Genomic DNA, 16,090 nt, shown 5'->3' on the forward strand with positions numbered 1-16,090 from the left:
TAGAGGCCATATATAGACTCAAATGTTTTAAATGGTTAAAGGCCATAAAACATACTCAATGTTTTGATGACAAAATTGAAATTTTGTTGATTTACAAGAATAGTTTCACACCTATTGGTTGCAAGTTTGGTTTAAGGATAAAAACCATCAAACATGAAATTGTGTTCACACACAAAGCTAGATTAGTTGCTAAAGGTTACAAGCAAATTCACGGTGTGGATTGTGTTGAAACCTCATGCAAAATCGTAATGCTTAAGTCTATAATTCAAGCAATGATTGCATACTGGTACATATGGCAGTTGGATGACAAAACATCTTCCTCAGTCAAATGTTGGAAGAAACTATGTACATGGTATGTCATAGGATTTGTGGATCCAAATAAATACTTGAAAAGGAAAGCTAGCTTATGAAATCTAAGTACAGATTTAAGCAAGCAATTGGGAATTAGAAATGTATTTTGGTGAAGCTAATAAGTAATTTAGTTTCATAAAATGTACATGACTCTTATAGATATATAAGAAGTTTAGTGGGAGTACATAAAAACTTAATTGGTCCTATGTGTATCACACACATATCTCTCTATTGTGAAATAACATTCAAATGCTAATAACTTAGGTTTGAAATTATTCATCAATGATGGACCAAGGCGAAACTTAGTACATACTGGGTATTAAGATCTATTTACAAAGATCTTATGATATTGTTTTGGATTAAGTAATGGCATTTACTAAATCAAACACGAAAGACTCCATTGGAGATATTCGATCCATATGAATAAATCTAAGTAATGAATGTTTGAACTATGTATAAGCATTTACTAAGTTAAACATCAAAGGATCTAAGTGAGATTCTTAACCTATATTATATGTCAAAGAATTTAGCTGGATTTAGTATCTACTGAAACTACAATAAGCCAAAGTTACATGAATAGAATTCAATTGGGAATTATTCTGCAAAAGAATTTATCATGTATGATATAATATGAGGATCGCCAAAAATGTATCGTATGACTTTAGGCATGACGAACATATACCAATCTCTATTGATCTAAGTAAAGATTAACTAGATTGAGATCAAGAAAAACTTATGGTACTTGAAAAGGTACATAGGAATAGTTCTTGATTCAAGGAAATAAAGATATGCTAAATATTGATGCTACACGCATAAACACTGGCAAAGGATCAAGCAAGGTTCCTTTGGAGTTAACCATTGACAAAGACGAGCTAAAGAGCATCGTGTTTTGAAATGGCAACATGGATTGGAGACCATGGGTTGTTGCGTGGGAAATTAAATATTAATTTCTATGTTCTAAGATATAGTTGGAAAGTCTTCCGCATATCTATGAACTACTTGGATAAGTAAATCCAAACAAAGAATCACTAGCAACCTAAACAGTTGAAGTAAAAGTACTTATTGCCTAAGAAGCAATAAAACAGAGTTGTTTATATTAATGAGTTCTTCATTGAACTTGGGAAGATCACATGTCTGTTGACTTAATGGTTCTTCATTGCAAAATGCGTAGAACCACTAATGTAGTAAGAAAGACTAGATCATATAATAAACAAACTCAAAAGATCTTATCATCCTATCTCGAAAAACATTCGATGAAAAGGATATTAAGATTGGCAAAGCATGATAACTAAACCTATGCAACAAGTGAGAAACAACACTCACATTGTGGCACTGGAAATCAAGCATAGCTTTGAATTCCATGAACTGTTTTAAAGATGGGTTTGAGGCCCATGGTTGTAAAACATTGGGGTTGAACATTTATCATATATGAAATGTATTTTCATATTCCATTTAATCTTGGTTTAGTATTAAATGATGAGTCCCTTCAATTTGACGATATATTCAAGATAGACTGTCAGGACTAGTCCTGTGACTAAGAAATGTCTATCAAGTGAACTTGAATGTCAAAAGTTGAAAATGGTCCCTGGTCGGAGTTTTCTATAAAGATGGACGCATAGAAAACGTTAGACGACTAGAATGCAAGATGACTAGTAGTTCTGTTTCTTGAACTATGTGGACATGGCAATGTCATAATCATTTGAATAGATACTTACTTTGGGAAGACTAGTATCGGACAGACCTATGAAACTTTACTGTAAGAGATGAAAATCTGTCATAAGTAAATTTCATTAAAATTATTAGACACTAAATCCTCAATACCTGAGTGATTTGAGATTACTTGTTTGAGAACTGCTTACTTTGACGTTGACCAACCGTCGCACCGTAAAAGGAGGCTATAAAAGCAACGCTCAGGTAATCACCTATCAAACGAAGTCTAATCTCAAGATCGCAAGATTGGGATTGTCCTCCCATAAATCGGGATGAGATGCTGAAAGTTGTACAAGGCCACTCGGAGAGCTAGAAACTGTAAAATGCATGGTCGTGCTCAGATGAATCATAGGTTATGATTATCTGTTTATTTGATCAGTTGAACTCTGAAATTGAGAAACACCTCTGGACGTAATAAGGATGACAACTCTTACCTTATGTTCAAGAGCAAGCATCGAGCGACAAAGGAATTAGGAAATGCACACTTGTCCCTAAGGACAAGTGGGAGACTGAAGGAAATAATGCCCTTGGTCCAAGTATGCATATAATGTTAAGTCTAATAAATGCGGTTCAGTATTAATTGACAAGTTAATAAATTCAGTGAGATCAAGTGAGCTGAATGCCTAGCTAGAGGCCGCTTCAGTTCAAGTGGAATTAATGATATTAATCCACAACTTACTCTTGACTGAACCCGTAGGGTCACACAAATAGTACGTAAACGGATCAAGTATTTAATGGCATTAAATACTCCATCTATGGATATTCGGAATCGACGGGTCTTGGTTTCAGTGGGAGCTGAGATCGTCAAAGGCAAGCAAATGAATACTCCGGAAACGATGATATTGCCGGAAACGGAAATATGGATCGTATCGGAAATATAAATATTATCCAAGTCGTAGATGTTGCCGGAAACGGAAACATGGTACGTATCAGAAAATATCATTGGAAATGGAAATATTGTCGGAATCGGAAATATTGCCGGAAACGGAAATATTGTCAGAATCAGAAATATTATCGAAATCGGAAAATAATTCCGGAAACGGAAATATTAAATATTTGTTCGAAACGGAAATTAATTCTGGAATCGGAAATATTAAATATTGTTCGTATCGGAAATAAATTCTGGAATCGGGAATTTAATCGGAAGCGCGTCGTACGAATTAGCATCGGACGAGACTTGCTAGACGAAGGCCCAGCACGAAGCCAGGCCTACGCCCAGCAAGCCCAAGCGCCCAAACACACGCTGCCAAGCCACGCCAGGCCCAGCGCAAGGCCAGGCCCAGCAATGGCCTAGGCGCGCGCGCGAGGCTGCGACGAGTGGGCTGCGAGCAACGCCAGCTCGTGTGGGCCGCAAGGCCTATGCGGGTTTGTGCGATGCTCGTGCTCGTGCAACGTTTGTGTTTCAATACAAATCCTAAAGCTAATGGAATTTGTTCTATGATTAAATCCTAATCCTAATAAAGATAGAATTTGTTTAATAGATTTTAATAAGATTCTAATTAAATAAATTAGTATCCTAATAGGATTCCAAGTCCTTTTCCATAACTCTATAAATAGGTGCCTATGGTCACATATTTACATCGAGAATTGAAGTATTCAAAGGTAATATTTTCAAGCAAAAATCAGCCACAAACACTTGCCCTATTTAGCCGAAATTTATAGTACCTTAAGGGCGATTCTAGTTGGTCAATCTTAAGGCGGATCCGGACGTGCTGTGGACTATCTACGGAGGAACGACACTTGGAGTCCTAAAGACTTGTTCTTGTTCGGTTCGGGCGCAGCTAGGGAGGGCACGCTACAAAATGTATGCATCTGAATTATGCTAAATGATTATGTGTAAATAATATGTTTCCTGGCTTTATGGTTTTTCCGCATGATTTATGTTTATTCATATGTATCATAACCTAACAATTTCATGCTGGGAAAGATGTCAGAAGGAACCAAATCGACATCTTCTCTCCCCCGAACCATAGGAGGAAGGTTTCTTGCAAACTCCTCGTCAGAGGAACTAGAGGAGTCATCCTCAAAATCCTCACGCGGAACGCGACGACGGCAAGCCACGCTTTTTCTTCTCCTTGAAGAATGTGCCGCCCTTACAGCCCCGTCTCCTGAATGACGAGAGGAGCTGACTCCACCCCTATTTCCCTGGGACGGGCTCGAAAAGGGAACCATGTTGTCCCTTTCTCGCGGCGTTGCCCATGCACCCACATTAGTTGTTTGCCTAATTCGAGCCATGCCGTCCTGCATAGGGAACAGGACGTCTGACTTTAGCAAAAAGAAAGAAAGAGCGTCGTATTAAACAAGACGCCTCCCTAAGATACTATAACAACAAGAAAAGAAAATCCATAAGCATGCAGAAAACAAGAGTTTGATAAAGAACTTACCAAAAAATGATCAATCTGATGCGAAGTCTAGGCAAATAGTCCAAAGCCTCAAGAACACTGAACAAGAATCCAAGAACACCGAATGCAAGCACAGACAGATCTTTGACAAACACAATTCGCTTTCTCTCTCTACAAAAAATCGCTCTAAAATAACAAAAGGAAAATGAGAGATTTTCTGAAGGTTTTAAAGGGGGAAACCAAGCTCTGAAAAGCAACCCCACGTGGCACTCCCTTCGATCAAGCAGCCTACCCCACAGGGGCGAGGGGCATCTTCCTTGAGGGGAAAATTATGTGGCCTAAAAGAACGCCACCTGGCTGTACCATGAAAGCCTAGAAAGAAGGCCCAAAGGCCCATCAGCAGGCACACCTCAAATTGTCTCATAAACCCGCATGCACACGCAGGGCCAAGACCCATCAGTAGGTCATGAGACCCACTTGCTCAGGAGGATCCCATTCCGCTATTTCCCAAGAAAGCCCAAAACGCTTAAGAGGCCCACCAGGTCTAAATCAAGTCCCCAAAACTTAGCGGGACACGTGTCCTGATCTTGCAGAACATCCAATCATGCAGGACCAGTTCCCAAGAAACCCTAGCACTATAAATAGTGCAGATCCCTAGGTAAAAGGGGCAATCAATTCATTCTCACCTACCTTAAACCATTTCTTGCTCTGCCTTCTCTCTAGAATTACTTCTCTCTCTAGCCTATACTTACTTAGGCATCGGAGGGAATATTTCTACGGGAATATTCTTGTTTTGCAGGTTGCCAGAAGTTCGTGCCAGGTCATACTTGATACCTTCGAGGAACGCGTGACACGTCATCACCGTAAAATATCCCACAACAGTAAGTATATGGCAAAGTAGCGATTTAGGTAGTGGTTAGCGTCAGAGGTAGCGGTTAGGTAACTTTTGTCAAATGTTAAAATTAGTAACGTTTAAGGTAGCGGGTAGCATTTGACAAATTTATAGTAAAGTTTTAAACAATATTTTAGCTTTTATTTTATTCTAAAATATTAGCTGCTACTTTTACCGAACACTTACGTTAGTTACCCGCTACTTTGACAGTTAATCGTTACCCGCTACTTTGACATTTAATCGTTACCCGCTATTCAACCGCTAAGAGCATCTCTAATGGTAAGCAAATTGGTAAGTTGCTTTCATATACCACATTAGATTTTCAAGCTACTATTTTTTCATGTGTATTTTGCTCCAATGGTAAGCAAGTTGCTTGAAATTTTTTAACAATTTTTTAAAATTTATTTTTATTATTCAATTCACATATTTATCAAATAAACATATTTTTCCGTTCTTTTTTTCCCAAGCTAATTAGCTTTGTAGAGCTAATTTGCTTAACTTGGCTAATTGTTCATATGTACTCCAATGGTTGGCTAGTAGCTAAAAATTTTATAAAAATTGCAAGCTAGTCCTTATATGTAACCATTGGAGATGCTCTAACCGCTATCCTCTACCGCTATTTTTCTCGAACGAGGCCTTAGATTACTATTGGGGTGGTGGTGGTGGTAAAGATATTTGAAGAAGAAAAACACAAGTTTCTAATAAGATTTTATTACTCCCTCCGTCCCAGATTAGTTGTTACAATTTGTTTTTTCGTCCGTCCCAGATTAATTGTTACACTTCTAATATATTGTCTCTCTCTTCCCATTATCTCTTTTTGTCCCTACACCCTCTCTCATTCGATTAAAAAAATATCTCACTAACTCTTATCACATCTACTTTTTCAATAAAATAACAATTGATAATCAAACAATCACTTATCACTAAAACTTTGTGCAAAGGCAAGTGTAACAACTAATTTGGGACGGAGGGAGTACTACGAAAATGATCCATTCATATTCCTACGATTTATTATCGACTATCAGTTGACGCTAGTGTTATAACTATAAGCGACGTATAAAATATAAATCGTATGCCGTACTAGTTCTATCTTACGAAGATGTGTGTTTCCAAAGTTGAAAGTTCTACGAAAATGCTTACATTACATGTCCCTACCCTTACTGGTTCAAAATAATAGTGGTTGTAGCCTGCAGGCGACCTTTCTTCGGAAAACGAAAATTGCCTTGTTTATTTACAACTATTACAAAGAGTTTTCCTTCTCAATCTATCCCAACTCTTTTTTGAGCAAAAAATTTACAAGATGTCAAGCTCAATCTATATGTTGTATTGTATGATTTTTTGTTTTCATCTTTCGGCATCACAGAACAACGAAACAGAGAGGTTGTCGTTGCTGGAAATCAAAGGCGAAATAAGGAATGATCCATTGGGTGTGATAAGGTCATGGAACGACAGCTACCACTTTTGTGAGTGGTATGGTGTTACTTGTGGCCGTACGTACGAGCAAGTGATGGAACTTGACCTAAATTCCTTAGAGCTAGCAGGTACACTCTCATCCCATGTTGGAAATTTAAGCTTCCTTAGGGTGTTACGCCTTGATAACAATAACTTTGTTGGGATGATCCCTAATAGTCTAGGTAAACTCAGGAGTCTTACCATTTTGTTCTTAGAAGACAATATGCTTTATGGAATAGTCCCACCTTCAATCTTTAACCTCTCATCATTGACACAATTATCTTTACGGCAAAATGATTTGGAAGGAAACCTTCCTTCAGACTTAGGTAATACACTTCCCGGTCTAACTTTTTTGTCGTTGGGATCCAATCGATTTACTGGTCTTATTCCAGCTTCGATATCGAATTTGTCAAACCTCCAAATCCTACAATTGGGTCGAAACCATCTTCGAGGACAAGTTCCTTCTCTGCACAACTTATTAAGGCTTATTCGCCTTTCCCTTTCTGATAACTCTCTTGGAAATGGCCAACGCGGAGACTTGAATTTTGTTTCTTCCATACCTAATGTCACTCATTTAGATTGGTTACAGATAGACCAAAATAACTTCAGAGGAATTTTTCCTACAGCCATTTGCAATTTCTCATCACTTACTAGATTGGTACTATACAGGAACAATATAGCAGGAGAAATTCCATCATGTATTGGAAACTTAGCCAGATTGCAAAATTTTGTGGCGAATGACAACGCACTCTCTGGTGTCATTCCCTCTAGCATAGGAAATCTTCGAGATCTATATTTACTATATTTGAATGGTAACCAATTATCCGGCAACATTCCATCCTCAATTGGCAACTTAACTAGATTGTCTATGTTTTCTCTGTCTCATAACAGAGTTACAGGCCAAATACCTTCATCTCTTGGAAGTTGTACATCGCTATCAGCAATATATTTTGCTAATAACAGCCTTACCGGTAGGATACCCTTACACCTTTTTAATCTCCCTGCCTTGTCAACCATGCTCGATTTATCTGAAAACCGACTAACAGGACCCCTCCCAGAACAAGTTGGGCGACTTAGTAATCTTCAAACCATTTTACTTAATGGTAATATGTTATCAGGTTCCATACCAAGCTCTCTTAGTAGTTGCATTTCACTAGAGTACTTGTACTTAGGGAACAATAGTTTTCAGAACTCTATTCCTGATTCATTGCGATTGTTAAGAGGTCTCATTGAGATTGATTTGTCATACAACAGTTTATCTGGTCAAATCCCACAATTCCTAGCGACCCTACAGTTAAGATTGCTAAATCTTTCACACAATAATCTTCAAGGTCAAGTACCCATTCATGGAGTTTTTGCTAATGAAACGGCTGTTTTAGTAGGCGGAAATACTAGGCTCTGCGGAGGCATAGTGGAATTAATGTTGCCTCCTTGCAATGTCAGCACTAACAGTAACACCCCGAACAGCAATCAGAGGAGATTGATTATTATAATTCTTTCTACCTTCGCCGGAGTTATTCTTCTGTTGGCTTTTGTATTTCTGTTACTACACATTTTCTGTAAGAAAAAAAAGTCTGAGGAACCAATGCCATTTGGCTATTCAGAAAACTTTCCAAGTTTGTCTTACCAAACTCTTCTGAAGGCCACCAATGGGTTTTCACCGGAAAATTTGATTGGCAGTGGTACATTTGGAGTTGTGTACAAAGGAATCCTTGAAGAAAATGGATCAACTGTTGCCATTAAGATATTTAACTTAGAGTATCATGGTGCTTTGAAGGGTTTTGTAGCTGAGTGTGAGGTTCTCCGAAGCATCAGACACCGAAATCTTCTCAAGGTTATTACAGCTTGCTCAAGTATTGATTACCAAGGGAAAGTTTCAAGGCACTGGTTTGTGAGTACATGGTTAATGGGAGTTTGGATAATTGGTTGCATTCACCACTTGAAATTACTGAAATTGAGGGTACATATGAAACCTCAAGGTACTTAAATCTTCGCCAAAGACTTGATATTGCAGTTGATATTGCATTTTCTTTGGATTATCTACACAATCAATATGGTGCCCCAATAGTTCATTGTGACCTGAAGCCCAGCAATATTCTCCTTGATCATGAATTGGTTGCACATGTAGGCGACTTTGGGCTAGCCAAGATACTCATACAAGGCATAAACAATAGCTATGCTGATCAATCTACTTCAATTGGAGTTAGAGGAACTATTGGTTACACTCCTCCAGGTAACTTCATCCACGTTTTCATCATAAAAATATTGATATTTTGATATTACATTTTAAGTTTCAGGTTTTTGTATTTTACTACTTTATAAATTTTAATTTCATATTTACGACCTTAATTTTATGAATTATTTTATATTCTCAATCTCTTAATGAATTTCATCTTAGAGAAGCTGGTTAAGGGAAGTCCATATGGACCGGAAATTAAATTGGATGTGTTAAAAAGTGGTGAATACAAAATGTTGCATAAATTAAACTTATAAATATAAAATTACATTTGATAAGGCGGTAACTACAAAAACCTGCAACTTAAAATGTGGTAATTATGAAAAAGCCTAAAAATAATAACATGATATGAATGCAGAATATGGTTTGGGAAATGAGGTGTCTACAACAGGCGATGTCTATAGTTTTGGAATCCTTTTACTAGAAATGTTTACCGGAAAGAGGCCGACTAATGACATGTTTAAGGGGAGCCTTAGCCTGCATAGCTTTGCGAAAAAAGCTATACCCAACGAGATCACGACAATTGTAGATAAAACTCTTATGGAAGACATAGACAAAGAGGACAAGACAACTAAGAATGTGATGTTGGAGGTCTTAATTTTAATACTTGGAGTAGCAATTTCCTGCTCAACAGATGTACCACAAGAAAGGTTAGACATGAGTGATGTTGCGGCTAATCTGTCATTAATCAGAAGCAAGTTTCTTGACAACGACGGAGATTTCAAGCAGGTAATAATGAATCAAAGACTGGTCATTTAAAAATAAAGTAGATGATTTTTATTTGAAGGTAAATGTGGTTTTTATTTTAATTCGGTTATAGGTGTAGGAACACATCAGGACAAGTTGAAACATCAAGTGGATAGATTTCGAAGATTTGTTGTTATAAGAATTAAGAGCATTTAGGATTTGGGCCCCCGCAAATGCAACACCTTGTCACTGATGAAATGTGGTACATGTTGTCACTATTTCCTCTACGATGCTTGAGTGACCGGGTTATGAGATAGATGAAGATGAGAGTATCACCTTCTGTTAGAAAAAATTAAGACATGATAGAAATCATAGAATACTTCTTCCTTCATGTTTATTTTTTTTTGTTTCTCAATGGATCTCAAAGACTCAAATGTAATGTAATTATATATGTAATGTGAAATCTTACTTTATCTTTCCTCAACAATTAAAACATTTTTCGTATATTGCTTATTACTCTTATCATTGCAACAACTAATAAAAGAACATTAATTTCTCTCTCTTAAAAAATGATAGAGAGAGAAGCTCTTAATAAAGGAGGATTTCTTCCTAAGTTCCTCCACCTTTATTCATGTCAAAAATGAACCTCCCTTCTATCTTTGTTTATGTGCCTCTTATGAGCTATTGTTCCTTTGAATAATCATGTCATATTGTTCCGAATTTAAGCAAGCTTGTTCTTGCTTTTTGGCCCTGCATTGCAAGATGCCTATGACAAATTTAAGCATTGTTCATAATTTTCATCATTATTTCATTGAACATTGTTTTTGGATTTGGTACTTCTTATTGTTTATGTCTCTGCCTATTGCTTGGATAATAATTTGAGTAAAGAAATAATTAATCTATATCATTGGATCTTTAATGTTTTGAAAGGATTTTATATCCCTGTCCATGGCTTTTGAGGCTTAAATGAAACTTTGTGGATATTTTGTCTATGTCATCTGAAAGGCTTTAGTTGATTTTTTTTCTCCAGGAAATTTGTTGTTTTGGATTTATGTTTGGATCGTTAAATCAGGGTTTTAGTCAAGCTTTTTACTTTGTGTTTTTTACTTGACCATTTAATTTTTGTGGGTGATGTTCAAAGTCCTTGGATCTTGGTCATCTTGCTCTATCTTTCTCGCCGATGGTGGGTCGTCACTCTACCCCTCCAGCTTCGCCGGCCAACCCCGTGCCTCTTCGACACAAGTCGTCGTTGATTTGTCTCCGCCGCGTCCTCGTCTCCAATTGTTGTGTGTGCTCTTTCAATTCGTTCTCGCCTGGTGGTTTTTGTCTAACAGAGATGAATAATTTTGGATGTCATATTTGTTATCAGTCGAAATTTTATAAGCTTCCTTTTCCTAGAAGTGACAACAAAGCCAAACATAATTTTCATTTAGTGCAGATTGAACTATGGAGACCTTTTAGAGTTGCTGCTCTCAATGGTGCTTCGTATTTTTTTACCATCCTAGATGATAATAGTAGAACCACATGACTTTTTTGTTACATAAAGAGTCAAGTATACTGGTGAGCTAATACAGTTTTGATGATGACAAACAAAAGTAATCAACTAACATGATTTTCAAGTTTATGTGTGCAAGGATCATTAATGAAAGGTTGTGCTAACATCATCAATAATAGATCTTATTGGAGGTTAATGATAGTGAGATGCTAATAGAAAAGAAGCATATAATCCCGAGCTGGATTTGCAGAGAAGTTCCTAATAATTATGAACTCTAGACAAACTAAAAATTACAAAGTTCATGCGGAGGAACTGGAACTCCAGACGAGGTAGAGGAACTCCTAAAGAGAAGGAGCTGTTCCCGAGAGAGAACTCAAAGAAAAGAAATCTGAATGTATGAGTTTACATTCCAGGCTTCAATGTGAGAAAACAAGAACTGAGTGTTGCAGAACTCGTGTCAGTGGAACTCGTGCTGCAGAACTCGTGCCAGTGGAACTCAATCTAGAAATTTAGTCTGCATCCTAAAATCTAAGAGTCAAAAACGTTAATATTTATTCATCTAGTTGTCAGTTAGTTTATGATATAAACATGCATTTTGGATTTATTTGAGAGTTTTACTTTGATTAAAAGTTTTATAATAAATAGTAATTGACTAAATCTAGGATTCTTTATAAGATAAAATTAGATTTAGATTTTAGAATAAATTCATTAAATTAATTAGTTAATTAGAGTCCTATAAATTTGGGAATTCTAGGTAGTCAAAGCTTAATATAGGTAATTAAGTAAATCAATCAGTTAGGTTCCTAATTGCTTGGGAATCCTATTGAGTCATTAATTAATTCATGTTGCACTTAACTGACATATTAGTGGGTTGGTTTTAGGAACATGGAGATCATGCTTAGAGATTTTCTTGTATCACATGTAGTGGTTAAAATCATGGAGTAATGACCAGTTTCATTCATTCCAAATTGTATGACGTCACAGTCATTCCACAAAGGGTATGATTCACGTGAAAGGTCTTTTAAAAAATATATGTGTTACACGAGTCACAACATTGAAAGTTTCACGTTCCACTGAAAGTTTCAGTTCCTTATGTTCTTGTGCGTTTCACATATTGTATCAAGTTTGGGGTGAGTGAGCTCCTGTTGTATTTGGAAAAACATGGAGATAAGTCTTGCGAGAGTTTTAGGTTCAACTGAGCGTGAAGGGTATAACTTAGGTTGATCGAGTTTCTATTAAGTTGTAACAAGGTCGTTAGCTTGATGAATGGAACTCATCGTTAAAATCTCATTTGGACGTGGTTTTATCTTCTTGATAATTTTCAAGAATATTTCCACGCTAAAATTTCTTTTGCATTACATTCCTTTGGAGATTTTTTTTTAACGGAGTATTATGCTTTTTTGGGGGAATTATTAATTAGGTTTAAAATATATTTATGACATCATCATCCGATTGTTTTAGCCGAAATACGATATCGGGTTGTAATTTAAAGTACAGGATTAAGTTTGAAGTTGTAATTCGTAAAAGTTTGAGGTTGTAATTCGTCAAGTAAAAACTTTATTAGGTTGTAATTGGCAAATTTTACTTTACTTATTGATAAATCAAATATATTAATGTTTGGAGATGGGGTTTGTCAAACGCAATAAAAGAAAATTGTGAATTACTAGTGTTGTTGTCTTGTATAGTTGTATGGTTGTATTGAAATAAATGATAAATAGTGTTGTTATCTTGTACGGTTGTAGTGATAATGTTGAAAACCTGTATTTCACTTCCTTTCATTTACTTTGTTTTGCATCAAATTTGAAGGAGTCAATTCTTATTGTGTGGTTGGAAATGCGAGATGTCATATCTAAATATGGCTCAGCTAGTCAAGTCGTCTCTAAGACTCAGCTAGTCAAGTCGTCTCTAAGACTCTACCTGCTCGAAACAACATCAGTTATTTGTAGGGTTTGTGCCGAGGTTGTCTAAATCGATACTGGGTATACCATAACAATGGTATACTAGGGACATGTTGGTAATTTTAAGTGGAGTAAAGGTGGGTGGCCCACCATTAAGTACAACTTCTGATTTTTTCAACTTCTCTCTCTAAAAATCTGTTCCAAAATTTGAATTTCAAATTTTTGTTAATTTCAGTTTTTCTTTTATTTCAATTTTATAATTTACTGATTATTAATTTAATGTAATGTAAAAAATCAGGTGGGTTTCATTTTTACAGTTTATTTCCAAAATACGGTTCTTTCGTCTTCTTCCTCCTTGCGTGCTCTCCCGCTCAATTGTTCTCCCTTCAAATTCTCCGGCAAGAACTTCCCAAATTGTCAGTCTCTCGTTAGAAGGTTAGCCACTTCGTGACCGGTTTCCAATTCATACCTTCCAAAAAGGGTGTTTGCCAGGGCGATTATAATCGGTGATATTTGTTAACTAACGAACTGCTCAACTTTTCCAGGTGAAGTTAATTTTTTTCTGTATGAATTGATGTTTAGTTCTTGTTTTGGTAATATTTTATGTTTTCACAGTTTTTTGGGGCTGATTTCAACTTGAGTTTTTCCATTTCCTTTTTCTTTTTCTAATGTTTCACCATTTTGTTTGACAATTGTGTTGCTGATGAATTGAAAGTGAATTTTTTTCACAATTATGTTCTAATTACTTGAAGTAGCTCTTGTTATGGAAATTTAAGTGTGTATCTTTAATTTAGTGATGAAGTAGCTATTTTTATGGACTTTTCATATTTTGGGGTTAATTAGTGGTTAATTTGTGGTTATTATGCGAATTTTATACTGTGATGTTTGTTGTTGAATTACTTTCCTAGTCGAATTAAGTAATTTGATAAGCCTTCGTTTAGGTAAAGTTAAACTGATATGAAGCGGTGCCTGATTAATGTTTAATTCGTGTGATGGCATGCTTTTAAAACTACCTTTGTTTGTTTTATTGTTGTTTGATACTTGATCTGGTACCAAATGGAAAATATTACATATTTTGGTACATTTAGGTAAAGGATATATGATTTGGTATTTTCTTTGGTACCAAACCTAAATTACCAATGTGTTTTCTACTGTTATATCGAAGGTATGCATGGTATAATGATTGGTTAAATTGTATTTGTAGGATGGTTATCAAGGGACAAAGTGGTAGCAGCAGCAAACCTAGGGTGAGTGTCACTGCTCATTTTATGAGTGTATCGTATTTGATGATAATTGATAGTATGTATATTGTTATACGTTTATTAACAAGATATGTATTTCAATATTGTTTTTAAGGAAAAACGCGTGGAAGTTGCTCGGAATAGTAAGCTAAAGGGCAAAGACCCTGTCGTCGATGAAGAAATGGAAGAAGATGAGGAAGGGCGATCGCTGTCTGGGGATGACAGTGAAGAATCTATTTTTGACGGGGATGCATATGAAGATGTTGAAGATGATGAATATGAGGATGAGATATATGAGGACGAAGAATTCGAGGATGAATTATGCCAGAGAACAGTGAAACGTGCGCCAAAGAAAAGGCAATTTGCTAAAAGTAGGAGGGTTATTGAAGTAGAGGAGGAAGAAGATATAGAAGACGAAGACGGTGAATATATGGATGGTGGGTATGAAGATGAAGGAGAGGATGTTGTTGTTCGCGTTCAGAAAAGAGGGAAGAGTTGGAAGGAGGTCGGGCAGAATGCTTTGAAGAAGAAGGCACATCTGCAGATGATGCGGAAGAGGCGTAGAGAGGATTATGATGATGTTGACGAGGGAAGGAGACCTGTGAAGAAGACGATACTTCCTGCGATGAAGCAGATGGGTAGGAAGTTTGATGAAACAGGGGTAGCAAAAGGAAAGCCCCCTACAAAACAGAAGGCAATCAGAGGGAATAACAGGAGGATGTTTGTGCGGGTATATAATTTTGAAATTTATTCATTGTTTTTAAGGATTTTTATGGTATAATAATGTTTTTTCTACGTAGTTGATGCTAATGTTTTTTTCATATTTAGGTATCAATTCCCAAACATCCTATGTCTAGGGGTGAGTATGTGAAGTTTCACGGCGTGGTAGTTGCTACTCAGCGGGCTAATTGTGGCCGGAAGGTACTATTGATCCTTTATTTAAAGATGAATTGTGTATTTTGATTAGGTTTTGTCAGTTGATAATTTCAATTTTTCACTTAAACTATTATGTGTAGCAACCAAGCGTTATCTGTCGCACGGATGCATTTTCTAAGATTATTGCTGCTTTTGATGAGTCAAGGAGAAGTTGCGTTAGGAAAATGGGTTTCGGGGGGATGTTGGATTTGAAAATATCCAAGCTACCTAGGCAGCTGTGCTACTGGCTGATGTCCCGGTTGGATGGGGGTAACAGTTACCTTGTTGGAGGGGACGGCCATGTGTTGCCGATAACTGCTTCCCATTGGGAATATGTATTCGGATTCCAGAACAGCGGTCTTCCGGTGCCAGTGAAGGAGTCTGATCTTCCTCCAGGCACCCTTAAAGCGATGGCCCTCAAGTATGGTGAAAAGAATACATCAACCTCAAAGAGCACAATAATCATAGCAAAATCTGTAAAGGAATTGGCAGGGCCGGTTGACGGTGAAGGAAAGATAAAGCCCCTGGCTAATCAGCGTGATAGGGCCTCGTTCATGGAAAATTTCATGATTGTGTTGCTGGGGCAGATTTTATGTCCTTCTACCGATGGGGGTAACATGTCTTTAAAATTGCTAGGTGCAGTTTCCGTGGCAAAGAATGCATCACTGTACAATTGGTGTGAGTTTTGTCACACATGGCTTTTAGACTACGGAGACGCTTGTCAGCGGAAGATAGACCATCAGGGGTATGCCGCTGGGACTGGTGGTTGTGTGTTGTTTTTGCTGGTGCGTCTATCTTACTGAAATATTTAATGTTTTAAATTATATAAAAGGTTAATACTGTTATTGTTGTGGTGTTAGTATCCTGTCTT

At 36.8% G+C, this 16,090-nt stretch overlaps 2 protein-coding genes and 1 pseudogene across 2 annotated transcripts; all 3 read left to right on the forward strand.

Moving 5' to 3' along the window:
• The first annotated feature begins 6,390 nt into the window (after positions 1–6,390).
• On the forward strand, positions 6,391–10,311 carry LOC110802783 (probable LRR receptor-like serine/threonine-protein kinase At3g47570; annotated as a pseudogene).
• A 3,184-nt stretch (positions 10,312–13,495) lies between these two features.
• LOC130463852 (protein bfr2-like) lies at positions 13,496–15,100 on the forward strand. The gene is made up of 3 exons (XM_056833117.1): positions 13,496–13,608; positions 14,268–14,310; positions 14,420–15,100. The coding sequence occupies exons 2-3, from the start codon at positions 14,269–14,271 to the stop codon at positions 15,083–15,085; spliced, it is 708 nt and encodes a 235-aa protein (XP_056689095.1). The 5' UTR covers positions 13,496–13,608; position 14,268; the 3' UTR covers positions 15,086–15,100.
• A 45-nt stretch (positions 15,101–15,145) lies between these two features.
• LOC130463851 (uncharacterized) lies at positions 15,146–16,037 on the forward strand. Its single transcript, XM_056833116.1, has 2 exons — positions 15,146–15,225; positions 15,321–16,037. Exons 1-2 carry the CDS (start codon positions 15,154–15,156, stop codon positions 16,020–16,022), a joined length of 774 nt encoding a protein of 257 aa, XP_056689094.1. The 5' UTR covers positions 15,146–15,153; the 3' UTR covers positions 16,023–16,037.
• The last annotated feature ends 53 nt before the right edge of the window (positions 16,038–16,090 follow it).

Source organism: Spinacia oleracea, chromosome 6, assembly GCF_020520425.1.
Source record: "Spinacia oleracea cultivar Varoflay chromosome 6, BTI_SOV_V1, whole genome shotgun sequence".
Classification (NCBI taxonomy): Eukaryota; Viridiplantae; Streptophyta; class Magnoliopsida; order Caryophyllales; family Amaranthaceae; genus Spinacia; species Spinacia oleracea.

Bases quoted from the DNA above. Each gene is read 5' to 3' on its own strand.
- LOC130463852 (XM_056833117.1), top strand. From the start codon at position 14,269: ATGGTTATCAAGGGACAAAGTGGTAGCAGCAGCAAACCTAGG. The intron at 14,311-14,419 runs GTGAGTGTCACT...ATTGTTTTTAAG, and splicing joins GTAGCAGCAGCAAACCTAGG to GAAAAACGCGTGGAAGTTGC.
- LOC130463851 (XM_056833116.1), top strand. From the start codon at position 15,154: ATGTCTAGGGGTGAGTATGTGAAGTTTCACGGCGTGGTAGTTGCTACT. The intron at 15,226-15,320 runs GTACTATTGATC...TATTATGTGTAG, and splicing joins GGGCTAATTGTGGCCGGAAG to CAACCAAGCGTTATCTGTCG.